This window comes from Apostichopus japonicus, chromosome 11 (genome assembly GCF_037975245.1).
Source record: "Apostichopus japonicus isolate 1M-3 chromosome 11, ASM3797524v1, whole genome shotgun sequence".
Lineage (NCBI taxonomy): Eukaryota > Metazoa > Echinodermata > Holothuroidea > Aspidochirotida > Stichopodidae > Apostichopus > Apostichopus japonicus.
The window spans coordinates 4130665-4145605 of NC_092571.1; the positions used below are offsets into that span (position 1 = coordinate 4130665).

The 14941-nt window shown below is 36.7% G+C and overlaps 2 protein-coding genes across 8 annotated transcripts in view; both read right to left on the reverse strand.

Moving 5' to 3' along the window:
* Positions 1-14941, reverse strand: part of LOC139975860 (TPR repeat-containing protein DDB_G0287407-like) — a 136499-nt gene that overhangs the window by 39601 nt on the left and 81957 nt on the right. The window lies entirely within an intron of this gene.
* On the reverse strand, positions 6933-14813 carry LOC139976362 (uncharacterized). Of its 2 annotated transcripts, XR_011796095.1 has the most exons (5): positions 14429-14813; positions 13430-13570; positions 11490-11571; positions 9713-9876; positions 6933-7445 (listed from the first exon to the last, which is right to left on the reverse strand). XR_011796095.1 is itself a non-coding variant. In XM_071985055.1 (4 exons), exons 1-4 carry the CDS (start codon positions 14607-14609, stop codon positions 9836-9838), a joined length of 486 nt encoding a protein of 161 aa, XP_071841156.1. In that variant the 5' UTR covers positions 14610-14813; the 3' UTR covers positions 9329-9835. The 2 variants fall into 2 exon arrangements, 1 of the variants encoding a protein (XP_071841156.1); XM_071985055.1 differs by lacking the exon at positions 6933-7445 and having other exon boundaries at positions 9329-9876; positions 13430-13611.

A 14941-nucleotide genomic window follows, 5' to 3' on the forward strand; every position in this document is an offset into this window, starting at 1 on the left:
CGGAAGAGATGATGCCATAACTTCATGATGGTGAGTGTGTCGCAAACCACCGTTAAGAGTTGTCCGAGGCGTTTGCAACTGACAAGGACGATTTCGATGAAAGCAGGTAGTTTGCAGGCTGAAAACGGCCTCAAAACGTCCGAAGCGATGCACCCTGTCGCAAACTCGCAAATATGTTGTATATACGTCAGACCTATTCGGCTCCGACTGGACGATCTTTATATGTCTACATGAGAATTTGAAAGTATTCATAGTTTAATACGGGACATTTAGCTAACAACGTTGATTTGAAACCCAAATGGCATAGGTTGTCGTGACCAGTCGTTTAGTTAATGTCCTTAATAGTCTCGACATCCGTTTGTATTCAATTATATATTATGTTTCGTCTCTATTTCCCTTTTCTAGATTTTTTGTCGTGTTTTTTCTTTTAAAAAAACACATTAATTACAGAGAGTTGTGCTGAGATAACTTTACAAATTGACAACTTGAAATTCACATGAGTCTGCAGTATTGCTCTGAAAGTTAAGTTTAAGTTTGAGTTTGAAAGCCGATCTGTTATATGTGCAATTCCTTGTTGCTTTTTGATCAAGTTTGGGCAAAGACACACAACATTATGCTTTATCTCTATAGGTATAGATGTAAGATATAGTTACTCCGGAACAAACTATTTTTCATAATGTATTCAGAGAGCCATTTTCTTTTTTAATCAATTCATAATGATAAACATGTATAATATGCAAGGGTATGCCCCTATATTTGTCTGAGGTCAAACATGTGCTAACTTTGAATACCAATTTAAATTGATCTTTTGTTATTAATTTTAATACTAGTCATAGAATGGAAATGAGAGACTGAAATTTCAGTCTAATCGACTGAAATTTCAGTCTAATGATGGATGGGATAAGGGATCAGACTACTTAGACTGAATTCCAGTCTGAAATGTAAAGACTGAAGGTCAGTCTTAATTAGACTAAATACTCTTCAGTCTAATAGACTGAAAATCAAACCACTTTAGACTGAACAGTCAGCAGTTTAGACTGATTTATTGCAGCACCAGTCTTAATAAGATTGAATACTTTCAGTCTATAAGACTGATATCAGACTGAACAGTCGGTCCTTTAGACTGAATTATTACACATCACAGCTATACTGTCAATTTTATAAATTGCAAATTCTGGATTGAACAAGCTTTTCTATAGATCCTCCGTGTTGGCTAAGTGCTGGAATTCTTCAATAAAGATGCAGTTAAGGTCATCAAGACAACATTCAATGATCTGTTAATGCAGGGGAATTTACTGAAAGGTGCTACTTCATGGAGTGACTTCACCTTCACATCCAATCATGTTAGGCTATAAAGACCAGAAAATCATTGTGACAGTCACACACAAAGTACATTAAAAATGTTATTCCATCAAGAAATATAATTGTCAATATCCACCGAACAGTAATTTTATTCCCACTAACCCACTTATATATTCTTATATAATTTTTAATATATTAAAAAAAAAACAGTAATCAAAACTACAATATTCTGAGGGATGTTCAACAAAACATGTTATCTTTGCAACAAACGTTCAAATTATAAAGATACTTTACATAGCAGTGACATATTTTCAGTTCAATATTAATCTGTCAAATTTCTGCTTGAATTGGGCCTGGATCTAAAATGTTCTTTAATTTTTTTGGAAAGGATTAGGTGAGCTGAGAACAGATCAGTGGTGTCGCCAATGGGTGGCCTGGGGAACCCCTCCCCCGAGAAGGAATTCACAAATAGACATATCACCAACCAAGATTCAAATGTCTGGCAACACCACTGTAACAGAAAGCACTTTAAATTCTTTGTATGTCACCACCAGGTGGTAATACCCTGGAATTCATTGACAACACAGCTGTAAATTGAGTGGTTATATACCCAGCTGATCCCATCTCCCGATCTCACTGAACTTTAAATTTTCCACTGTAAAGGATATAGTAACTATACGATCCTGCCGTTACAAAAGGGATATGATGGAAACACGACGATAGTACAATGGATCTGGTACATTGCCTTTTTTCCAGTTGTGAATCATTAATGTATAGTAGCAACAATTTTCTTAGAATGATTTCAAAATGGGGAAAACATATGACAAATTTTCAGCAGGTTATTTATAAAATATTAGGAATGGTCAAACTATATATCAGTGCGGTGAACATTTAATACTTTGTGTTTCAATGATATAGATTGGCGATTGCTGAAAGTCATTATCCAGAACACACAAAACAAAATGTTACAAGCAAGCAGTTGACAGAATGGCACAAACTTCATAATGGCTATTAGATAAACATGAATTATTATATACTGCATTCACGATTTCATGATATGGCATTCATATAAAGCAAATTTGTATGCAAAAACAGTACATGTGACTATTATACCACCCTCAATTATTTCTTAACTTTCTGATAGTAATCATATATAGTGATTTTGATTGGGATTTCAATCAAATTTTAAAGTTTTATAAATTATCTCACGTGAATCCTTTAATGTCGGCCTCTAGCTGAAAAAGAAATGTCACTCGAGAGTCGACTAAAAAATTGAAAACAGTTTTGACTCATTACATCACTAAAATTTAAAAAAAATGGGGGGGGGGAATAATGAGGAAAGGATATTCTCAAATGGAATTTTCTACAGTTACTGACTTTATAATAATCAGGTTACTTGCTTTTCATGGAACAAATTATGGAATATTGTGCACAATAAATAATATTAGCTTAATTAATTGCTTAATTAAATAAACCTTCAACATAGTGAGTGCAGTGAAATGTAGGAACATTAAAGTAAACATTAAAATAACATGCTCGAAAAATCATACAACAAAGTTTTTTTGGCAACTAGGTGTTTGTTTAATTACATTCATAATTAGATCAGTATCATTAAAAAACATTTTTAAAAACCAAAAATCAAATAAATATTTATTTCTGGAGCCCTCCCTATTCATATAAAACTGTTTGTAAACTCCGGGTAATCAATTTAACGTTTTAGGGTATGTGTTAGTTACTCCTTAAAGGCATTGAAGATTTGTCCTAAACAGCATGCAGCCATCTGAAAAAGTTAACTTTCTGTTGCTTGCAAGTGATGTTTGTTCGTGTCGCTAAAAAAGACAGACAGTAATGAAACGTGATACCTTGATATCTTTAGCTGGACCTGAGATGTTCATCGCTGTATCGTTTATACACTGTAATGTGGGTATTGACCGTAGCTGTATGTACTGACTGTACACTAGTGTCTAATTACCGACGGTAGCAAGCTGTGTTTGTATTTTCTGGGATCGATGGCAGTGTCTAACACTTCTGTTACACCTCATTCGAAACTAGGTCAGATTACCGGCATTAGACGTTCTTTTTGCGCGAGTCTTCACACCCTTTTAAAGCTTCTCCATGCTGACACACGTGGTTCCGGACTACAGAGCAATAAAAAAGTAACATTCACTCCTTGAAGTAACTCCATGCTGGCTGCCCTTATAGATGTGGCATGGATACGGACGAGAGACTTCACTTCTGTTGGTTGCAAAATTCCATACACCATGGAAGCATGGAACTCACAAAACTAGTGTTGTAGAGGGGGAGCATAGTCTATGTTAAATGTATGTTCTACGCCTCTGTCCCAGCTGGAATGGCCAGTTTATCTGCCACAATGAAGAATTGTTTGGGGTTCAATTCTGGTCCGAGAGATAGGATGAAAGGCTGTCAATATTGTCCTTGTCTGCCCTGTGCTGCACTCTCAATATCTGTGCCCTCCTGTTTGGTGAAGATAAAAATAAATGTGATAAAGGACAAGCAATATGGTATAAATCAAAACATTCTTAAAAAAAGATATGTTGAGAGGTATAGAGACTAGACTAGAATAATATTTAGGAGAGAATGGAGGAACAAGAACATGACTGGCATTGTACAAAGGAGATATATCAATTCACGATAGGCAGCAATATGTCATCCATGGCGGGTGAGATGTGTTATGTGAAGGTGGATTCAAATTCAACCTAACATTTATGGGTTATCATGTTGATTTTGGCAGGTACATGGTTACCAAGCAAGGTTTGTTGTTAGTTGTTTTCAGAAATTTCTCTTTTTAAGGATAAATTGTTCATGACATCAGTCCATTACATCAGCATAGAAAACCAGTGAACAAGGAATATGATTTACATTTTAGCCTACTGATTTCACTAATATGTCTATCTGCTTGTAAAAGAAACTGATTTCATAACATTAGTGAATGGTAATATTACTGTAAAATCTTATAATAAAGACTGATGGCCCACTATATGTTTAATAAAATAACAAAAGCATACCAATTCTTTTCCAGTTTCCCCATGATTTAAATACAATGGTAATGGTTTAACAGAATCGTGTTAGCTTCATGCTGTAATGGCTGTAGAAGTCACTACATTTTTTCAAATAATTAAGGGTGCTTACAATCTATGCATAATAGTACTGTGTTTTGCAATTTCTTGAGCATTATTATGTTCAAGTATTTGTTATGAGGTTAACCTAGCCTAGATTCATTTGGGACGATCGAGTACATATTGCAGTCCTGACAAGCGTGCTTATTCGCCCGACGATTGGGTTCATATGCAGGACAGGCGGGCTAATTTGCCCAACGATCTGGTACCGTGATAGCTTCATGCTGTAATGGCTGTAGCAGTCACTACATTTTTCAAATAATTAAGGGTGCTTACAATCTATGCATAATAGTACTGTGTTTTGCAATTTCTTGAGCATTATTATGTCCAAGTATTTGTTATGAGGTTAACCTAGCCTAGATTCATTTTGGGACGATCGAGTACATACTGCAGGACAAGCGTGCTTATTCGCCCGACGATCGGGTACATATGCAGGACAGGCGGGCTGATTTGCCCGACGATCGGGTACATACGCAGGACAGGCGGGCTGATTTGCCCGACGATCGGGTACATATGCAGGACCGGCGTGCTTATTCGCCCGACGATCGTGTTAATAGGCCCCACCAATTATAACAACAGCCTAGGCCCTATTTGCTATAGTACAGCCTAGCTAGGCTTACCTCGCGCACAAGCCTAGAATAACTAACGTTACGAACTGCCAAGCTTTTATTCTGTATTAATTGGAAAACAACAAAAAACATACATACATACCCTCGAACACTGTTATCACTTCTTCGTGGAAACCTTTATTTGTAAGAAAAGTTCTTAAAGACTCAGCCATTGCTAATTTATAACCTTAACTCTAGCTTAGACATACGGTCGTCTGTCTCGTTCATGCCTAGCTGTGTGTACGGCGTGCGTACGTACAGTACAGCGAGTACCTGGCTAAGCGAAGAATATAGTAGTATATATGTACACAAGTTGTAGCGCTCGTTGTCACACTTATTTTTGTGCGGCGTATTTGCAAGTTTTCGGATGACGTAGGCGCATTTCTGTTCTCTGATTGGATACATTTTTCAGTGGAATACAGAGACTGAAAATGGTAAGATGACATGCCACATGTGATTAGCTGATTGGTTAACAAAGTCAGTCCAAAACAGCGACTGAACGGTGTAACTGATAATACAGTCTAAGTAGAGTGTTTCTCAGTCTAAACTCAGTGTATAACACTGAAAAAAAATTCAGTCTCAAAGAAGACTGAATTCTTCAGTCTAACATTTTAAGAGAGTGATCAATAACCCATGCACAAAATCTTGATATGATTACATAAAACTATAGATCAATTAGAAACAGTTCAAATGCATGGAAATATTGCTTTCGGTATTCATAACAGTTTTTATGGGATCGCGGCTCGAGAATCACACGCAGGCGCGTATGCAGGAGATATGGGGAAATGCAACCCCCCCCCCCACACACAACAAGCCCTAATTGAAACACCCTAACACCCCCTAATTAAAACATACCCACAAAAAACAAATTAACAGTAGTCTATAGTGTGGACCTAGTTATTAACCTAGCTTATAGCTTAATATGCCTCAGCATCGAATCGGTTCACGTCTAAAATGTTGTCGGGGGAGTAACCCGTACATGATAGTCGGCCTCAACAACCCCTGGCACAGAGCCTCCCTTTTATAGTCCTTCATGCGCCCTGACATGTATAGGCCTACCGCAGTCATAGGACAGATGCTCTCGTTTAAAGAACAAAGTATATAGCGTTGATATGAATATATTTCATAAATCTTCCTTATTCTTAGTATCTGATAGTGCGGCAATGATCACTGGCTATTTCCAATCGAATGACAACAGTAATTAAGTAACGCTTTGTTTTTCGCCATTTATTTTTGACGAATTGTGTTGCACGAATTATAGGTATTGTAAACCCACCTCAAAGGATACTTTATGCACAAGTACAAACACTATAGAAATAGCCCAATCGCTTCACATTACTAAAACACAATCACCTCATATTGCTAACAAACATTACTTTCGTTACCATTCAAATAATAAGTGTTTGTCTTGTTCGCGAAGGACGTTAAAAGCCAACACAATAAAGTCTGTGCTTATAGATGTGAGAACGTCGTGTAGCCTTCACTCTATACTAGACTTTTTGTTTCACTTATATAAAGGTCTATCGTGACAAAATATGCGGCATATGTGTTTTTTTGGTTTTTTTATCACGTGTCTACTATATCTAACTATTTACCAGCTGTCATCAAAATGGCCGGGTACAAAAAAAAAACCATATCTATTAGCAATGTTGTACAATCATAAATAAGTTATGAATATGTGGTTATACACTGTAAAAAAAATACCGTAAATTTTACGGTAAAAAGACTGGCAGCAATTCTGCCAACAAATGCCTGTTAAATTTATGGTAATTATTTCAATCACTGTAAAATTGTTTACAGTTTTTAACCGTAAAAGTTACATTTTACCATAAAATTATTTACAGTTTACTGTTTTTTATTTACAGTGTACTGTAAACAATTTTACAATATTTGAAATGAACCCGTAAATGTAACAGGCATTTGTTGGCAGAATTGCTGCCAGTCTTTTTACTGTAAAATGCACCATAACTGTTTTTACTGTAAACTGATGGTTCAAATGAGTACATTATCATAATTTTTGTGTTTATTTGAACAATTTAGTTTATTTGAACAATACACTGAAGCATTCTGAAATGTCACTGTACAAATACACCATTCTCTACAGTACATATACCAAAGCATCAATAGTGTAAAATGGATCAAACCTTTAGCAGAATATTGAAGCAAAAAGGGGGCAATAGAACAATAAAACATTTTGACATCCAAATGAATGAAGTTCAAACACGAAACAACGAATCTTTTAAGTACTTGGAAATTAAAGTTCATTGCTTAGAAGCTGTGTGTATTATAATCCTGCACTGCATTGGTGAAATGGAGGACTTTTGGATTAATAGAATGCCTTCTACTCTTCGCTGCTTGCGCCTTGTGGCCTCTGTCTGGGTTGATGGTGAACAGACATCTGAAAGTAACAGTAAAAGGTAACAGTAACAAAACTACTTAAAAACCAAGAAACTGATTCAAGCCGTGCAAACTTCTGTTGGCTTTGAATGGTTCCAACTTCTAATTCCCTGTATAAACTCCCGACTCACTTCTGCAAGCAAAGAGAGCAGTGCACTGGTGAAGAGATGAAACAAAAGCTTACACACCTAACACAATGTTTCATAAGGTCAAAAAGTTTTGTCTAAGAAACTCCAGGAGGCCTATGAAATTTGCTGCATAGCTCTATGCAATCAACCAATAGTTGACCTCATTTTGAAGATTAACAACCAGAATACCAATTGGTTAAATGATTCCCTTGCCAGAATGTGAAGCAGCATTTACTTTGGAAACCAGATTTTGCGATATTCACCATTTGATCTTTGTCTCCAGAACAACAGTATGGATCATCTTCTCACCTAGGGCAATCTAAATACTATCTAGTTGACGTATTCGACACACTTCCATTTCTTGAGCTGTCCTGACTAAGAGGTATTTAGACTTTGACCTCTGCTGACCTTAAATGTTGATTGACCTCAATGATGTAAGGTAGGGATCATGTACTCACCAATGACAATCTACATTACACTTTTTTTAACCAAGGTGTACTTCTAAAGATATATTTACAGGGTTTTCAAGACTGACCTCAAATGACATTTAACCTTCACGAAAAACAATTGGGATCATCTACTCTTCAAGTGCAACCTACATATCATGTGGGAAGCTTAACCAACTTTCAATTCTGAATATACAGTGTTTACAACTTTTGCAGACTTTGATCTCTGTAGATCTCAAATGACCTTTGACCTCCATAAAAAAGAATAGGATCATCTACTTAGTACCAAGATCAACCTACAAACAAAATTAAACCAGCTTTCTCTTTTTTAGATATCCTGTTTACAAGATTTTCAGACTCCTGTTGACCTGCATTGTGGTTTTGATGATGTTACATACATAATCTTATATGAATGTGACATACTGTAGGTATATCCGGATGAACTTCAATCTAAATAGTACAGCAAAAGGCATTGAGATGTGAGAAACAATATTGGAAATGGCAGCTGATAACGGAAATGGACACTTATAGTTTTCTTGTACTCAGCATGATACATCACATAATATATTGTGTGTTTTCAAAGTTGACCCCTGTTGACCTCAGCTTACTTTTGATCAATACCAGAGACAACATGGTTCTTAGGCTACCCAATGTGGTACACCTATATACCAAATATGAGATCAATCCAAGCTACGCTTCTTGAGATATGTTTGCAAGTTTCCACAATTTGACCCCTTGTAACCCCAAATGACCTTTGATTTCCACCAAAAGTAATAGGATTCTTGTGCTTAATGTGGTCCACCTACACACCAAATATGAGATATGCTTTCTTTTTAAGATATCGTGTTTACAAGCTGGGCTTCACAAATGCACTTACACATGCGCACACACACATACGCCATCACATATGCAAAGGTAACGATTATCATTGAAACCAAAAAGAATATGGTTCTTGTACTCATTAAGAGCAATGCACATATATTGCCACATTAGAATTTCAAGCAATGTTTACTTTTTGAGTTATCATGTTTACAAGGAAGTGTCACATACACATGAACACACCATCACATAGATTCCTTTGTCTTTTAGCAAGAAATCAAAAGTGCAGAAATTAGGTGCAAGTGTAGAAAAAAAAGTGGGCCAAAATGCAAAAACAAGAAAATTTGCTACCCTTAGCTTTCTCTCTCATACGAAAAGAGTAGCACATGTTTTTTTGCCACTGTTTGGGCCAAATTAATGCTCTTTTGGTATTAATTCAAGAAATGTTAGAATCAGGTTTTAGACTTTAAGTGAGTAGATTTTATAGGCACTTGCAATTTTAGATGATTTGTAGTCATGTAAACATGGCTCACTGCCTTTTATAATTGGTCGTTTTAAAATTTTCATTCATGCAGCTTTCCTGGGTGATGCCTGTAGAGGCTCTTCAAACAAGTTTGTCAAACTTGGTCGATTTTGAGATACTGTGCTTTAAATTTGTCACATTTTGATATCTTTTTGACATCTACGAAGAACATAGGCCTATAGAACTTAAAGCAGTACATCCACATACTGTAGCAGATTAAAATCCTACTGACCACAAGTACTTAATGTCATTCATCCACATACCACATTTGATAATGTCTAAGATACCCATCATGAGACAGTCTTATAATAATCTGAACATGGACATATACTACAAAAGGGAAAAAGAATACCTATGTATGAAGTCTATTGTTGCAGCCGTTCCTGCACTATACTGTATTCCAAAAATGTAAAATGATGCAAACAGCATTGCAAGTCCACCGATGAAACTAGCACAGTTGCTCACCACCTGCCCATCAATAGCCAGCATGTATCGTTCTGCATGGAGTATTGTCTCCTAGGATAAAAAAAAATATGGAGATTTGGCATCAGAAGTAATTAGGTCAGTTTCACAACACCAGTAAAACTCTAAGCATTAGATATGTTTTTCTGGTATTTGAAAAACGGCCTTAGTAACCAGATTTGCATATTTAATAATATTTTGCAAATTAATGAGTGAAATACAAGTCATGTTTTTAAAAATTGTGAAACTGTGTTTTTAAATTTTGAAACATTATGGCCACTGCAGCACATGCAGCATTTTCAGGTTTACTGTACTGTCCCTTTAAGCATGAAGCAAGAAGTTCATACTTGGAGAATAAAATAGTGGACCTCTGTAGCCCCCAGTCAAAATGAATCATTGTCACATGATGTATGGAAGTAGGATTAAATATCTTTCCCTACACAGAAAACCTCACTCTGACTTGTCCTTTCATGGGTATTATTATACCAGGTTTGACCCATGAATTGCTTGCAGGAAATCAGTCCAGCCTTCGGTAACATTCGTCCTGCATTCACATTTTATACTGGCAATTAACACACCAAGTTTGAACCAAAACGCAAACAATAGCAACTCAGCTACATTTGGAATATTTTCAGCTTCACAATATTAAGCTATCATTTGTAAAAAAAAAAACCTTTGAACTCTGGGGACCTCAATTGAGCTTTCACCTGCATGAACCAGAGTGAAGACCCTGCATGTGGTTACTTGCTCTGAAGAAATCAGATAATCATGGCTCCCAGAGACCTCTTGCCAAAGTATGCTACAAAAGGCCCTAGAGATTCACTGCACTGATTTGGCAGCAGTGACATTTCAGAAAACCAGGCCAATGTAGCATTTTAGCCAGTATAGTGTCCCTTTCTTCTTTCTGCAGCATAGCGCACATTCTGCCACTTAAGCAAAACCAGCATTTTGGGGCCACTATAGTGTCCCAGTCAATAAAGCCCCAGTCAAATCAGATAAAACTTTCTTATCTGTGAAGAGAGACCTTGCTAGGAGTGAACCACTGAATTTCCTCATTTTAAGAACCTGACCTACAGTAATGTGAAACAATATGCTCAGTGCATTTGTTTTTTCTTTTATTTACTGAAATATCAAGAAGCATATGACCATTAAGGTTCACCTGAGTGCCATTCTCTCCATGATAATAGTGACAATTTGAGTATTAAAGCTGTCTTGAACTGTTATTCCAAATATTCTTCTTGTAACTTAATCATTGCCACCTGCTTCAAGAGCATTCACTTCAGTCATAACCTAGCTACAAGCACTATGCAGTTAAAAAACCTAGGAATTGCTTTGAAATTGTGTAAATAGTTTACTCATTAATAGACAAATCTAGCATGCAAACATGACCTCCCCTGACCCTCTGGTTCTGGAGAAGTCATTTTTTTTTAGGTTTTCAAATTTTTACCTTTGCTGACCACACATTACTTTTGACCTCCAGAACAAACAATAAGGTGCCTGTACTTATAATGGGGAAGCCACATGCCAAATATAGGATCTGCTGTCGTAACCAAGGTCGACATTGATACATACACACAAACACACATACTTATGCTAAATCTGGAAAAGAGGACTTTCAGCATAAAGAATAATGTAACATAAAGTAAGTAGGTACTGTATGTACTTACCACAAGATATTAAAACAGGTGTGGAGTCTGTGGAGGGCACCAACTGAAGCTTCCCCTCAGCATCAGCCTTTGTAGCTGTAGTCTGAAAATTTGAAGTCAACACATTTACAAATCAACTCCACCATTCCTTTGACATTCAGAAGTTTAACAGCAATTAAATAAAATCAATGTGTGGGGAATTTTTCATACAGTGTAGGTCACATATGTGAAAAGAATTCTGAATGATCCTTATTATAATGAAGTGATTGAAATAGTTGCAACATGTATCTGGAAACCCCATTAGTGGTATCAACTATGTACAATTCAATGCTCTTTAATATGCAAAGACAGTGGCCAGTGTGCCTATAGACATAGTAAACTGCAGTGACACCCATTGATCACACAACCTGATCACATTTTTAACATTTTGATCTTTGGAGGCATCCACATGCTAAGATTAAGATCTGTCAATGTTACAATTCTTGTATATGGGCCTATAACAAAAAACAATATAAACCAAGTACTTTCTAAGACATATATGTACCAAGTATGATGGTGATATATCATGTTTACAAGGTTTATAGAATGGGACTTCAGCTGACCTCATATTACCTTTGACCTCCACCACAAACAATTGAAGACAAGTACTAAGGGGATGCACATACCAAAATTGACATTCACTGAAGCTTTACACTTGAGTTAGTTCATTTGAAAGGTTTTTAGGATTCCTTTTTTAACCTTTTACCTCTCCAAAAAACAAAACTGGCCCAAATTTTACTAAATGGTATCTACCTATCAAGTTTGAAGTTCATGAAAGCTGTACAAGGTGAGATAACATGTTTAAAAGGTTTTCAGATTTTTATATAAGTTGAACTCAAATGACCTTTGACCTCTACTAAAACCACTGAAATACCACATCGATCTTCACTGAAGCTTTTATTCTTGAGGAAGCTTATTTACATGGTTGTCATATTTTGACCACTGCGGGCCCCGAGTGACCTATTACCTCCCCCCAAAAGCAATGCCATCTGAGAATTTACTAAGGGGCATCTAATTACCAAGTATGAACTTGATGCAAGGTGTACATGGTGGGATATGGTGTTTATGACCCAAGGCGGCTCGAACATTCACACACAAGCAGTCATGACTGCATAGATTCCTTTTGCCTTTTTGTGAAGTTCTCACTTTATACGTAAATAGTATTCCTGCTGTTATTACTTTCCCATGCAGGGGTTCTTAAAGATTTAAACTTACAAACTTATAAAATTTAAAGTATACCCTTTGGTAAATAACATGCATCTTTGGAAACTGTAACAGATTCCTAGTGAAAATGCAACATTATTTTTATCATGTACAGGTAGAATGTTCAGAAATTTGATGGTCCATTGCAAGTTCAGCTGTTAACATCAAAGCTATAACCCTCACAGAGAATGTCCATACATTTATGATCTTACCTATGATTGGCTGGTATTGTGTCGTGTAACCTTTCCTGCAATCTGCCAAGCAATCAACAGTTGCTTAATGCCAAAATTGCACTGAATGTTAAGGCAATGCACAGTATTCTTCTATTCTATTTTACAGGGTGCTAATATCCATCTATTTGATACACTGACCAGTAATACATCGGCTTTAGCAAATTAGAAGATTAGGTAGCCTGCAATTCACTTTAAAGAAATTTGCTGACATAAACTACTTTGAAGTAATATTACATGTTCATCTACCATAGGCACATGGTTTTATTGAGCAATTACGAAGGTGTTGAGGATCTGAACAATTAATTGGATTAAATGCTAAACATACTGTGCCATGATAAGAGCTCTTTACTTTCTTCAGGACATTTGTAATATTGTGATAGTTTTAAACACATGTGTCAAAGCTAATTGAAGCATAGTATTGCGCAGAGATGGGTTAGTATATGAACAGCATCAAAACAATTTTAAAGTGTATTATTGCCAACTTACCTCAATTACTAAAAATACCCCATCATGTTTTTCGAAAAAATAATCCATGACCATGAGGATCAGTCCAGGATCATCAGGTGTTTCATTCCCAAGCACTCCTTCAGCTCTCTTGATGCTAGCGAGTGTAGGTAACAGCTCTTTCTTGGGAGTGAAAAAGAAGACGTGTTGGGGGCTGGAAAAACCTGGAGTTTGGAGGAGCAGAGTGGCTTACAGAATTGAATGAGAGGTTATCAAATATCGCCAGAGGTCCCAGGGAAACATCTGGCTAGCCTAGTACTAGCAGTAGTACTGTATAGGGCATAGGCTACTTAAACTGACAGGTCTACTTAGGCCTCTTCTACTTCTAAGTTCTAGCTAGCCTAGGCCTAGGAGTCATTCTGCATCGCCGAGAGCATTTGCCTGGGTAAAGGAATTGCGAAGTAGCCTAACAGTAACAGTCAGTTTTTTGGCTAAAATGCACGAAGTTGGTGACCACCATCATACTAATTCCTGGGTAGTGTTGGTCACAACTAACGTTTAGCTACGCCTATATTGAGTAGCGTAGGCCTAACGAAAACGTAGGCCTAGCTTAGGCCTACTGATTAGTGTAACCATGGAGCTATAATAGCTCCATGGTGTAACCGACCTCTAACTCACTTGAAATGTCGTCCAAAACGTTGGCAATGTAGATTTTGTTTTACCACTCCTGATTTTTTTCTACTATGCCTTAGCTAGCTTTAAACTAAACTGATAACTGATACTGAATGTTTTATGTTACCGTTACATTAATGCTTAGGTTAGGCCTTTAGATTAACCTGTTCTACACGGTGATAGGCTACCGACATACGGGATTCAACAACAGTGCCATTACGACCAATTAAACTGGGCCTAGACTTGTGGTGATTTAAGCAGTCTTCAAACGAATAGTCTTATGTTCACGTAAATAATATTGCCTATCTGAGTAGTTCTCGCAACAAATCATACACACAAAGCGACTTCAGAAAGCTGTTAAATTCTCACCTCTTCCCGCTTGCAAAAGTATTACTAGTAGCCCTTGTGGATCGTGTAATACATCAACGTGTACCATGTACAGTACAGTTCCCGATATCGACGTTACACATCTTGTTAGAGAAGAATGTGAAACAGGTGTCAGACGATACTTGTTCACTTGATAGTCCAATGAAAAAGCGCACAGGGTCATACTGCAATGGGCATGCGCTAATCTGTACGCCGGGAGCGGCCATATGAAGCAATATACAGTTTCTACTGTTACGATCGCGAAGTTACAGTAGTAGCGCGCGCTAAAAATGGTCGAACTAACAGGCGCTTATTGTAATTGTCGGGAACAGCGTTTTGCTGTAACATTCTACAGTAAAATACTGTAAAAGACGCCGTTATTTTTTACAGTGTATGTTAATAAATTGTATTTATATAATGTTGATATTCTATTGATTTCCTAAAAACGAATGTCAGAGTCCTATATGAATGAACTGTTATACTCTTATGATTTAGGAAATGAAAGTTGTAATAGCT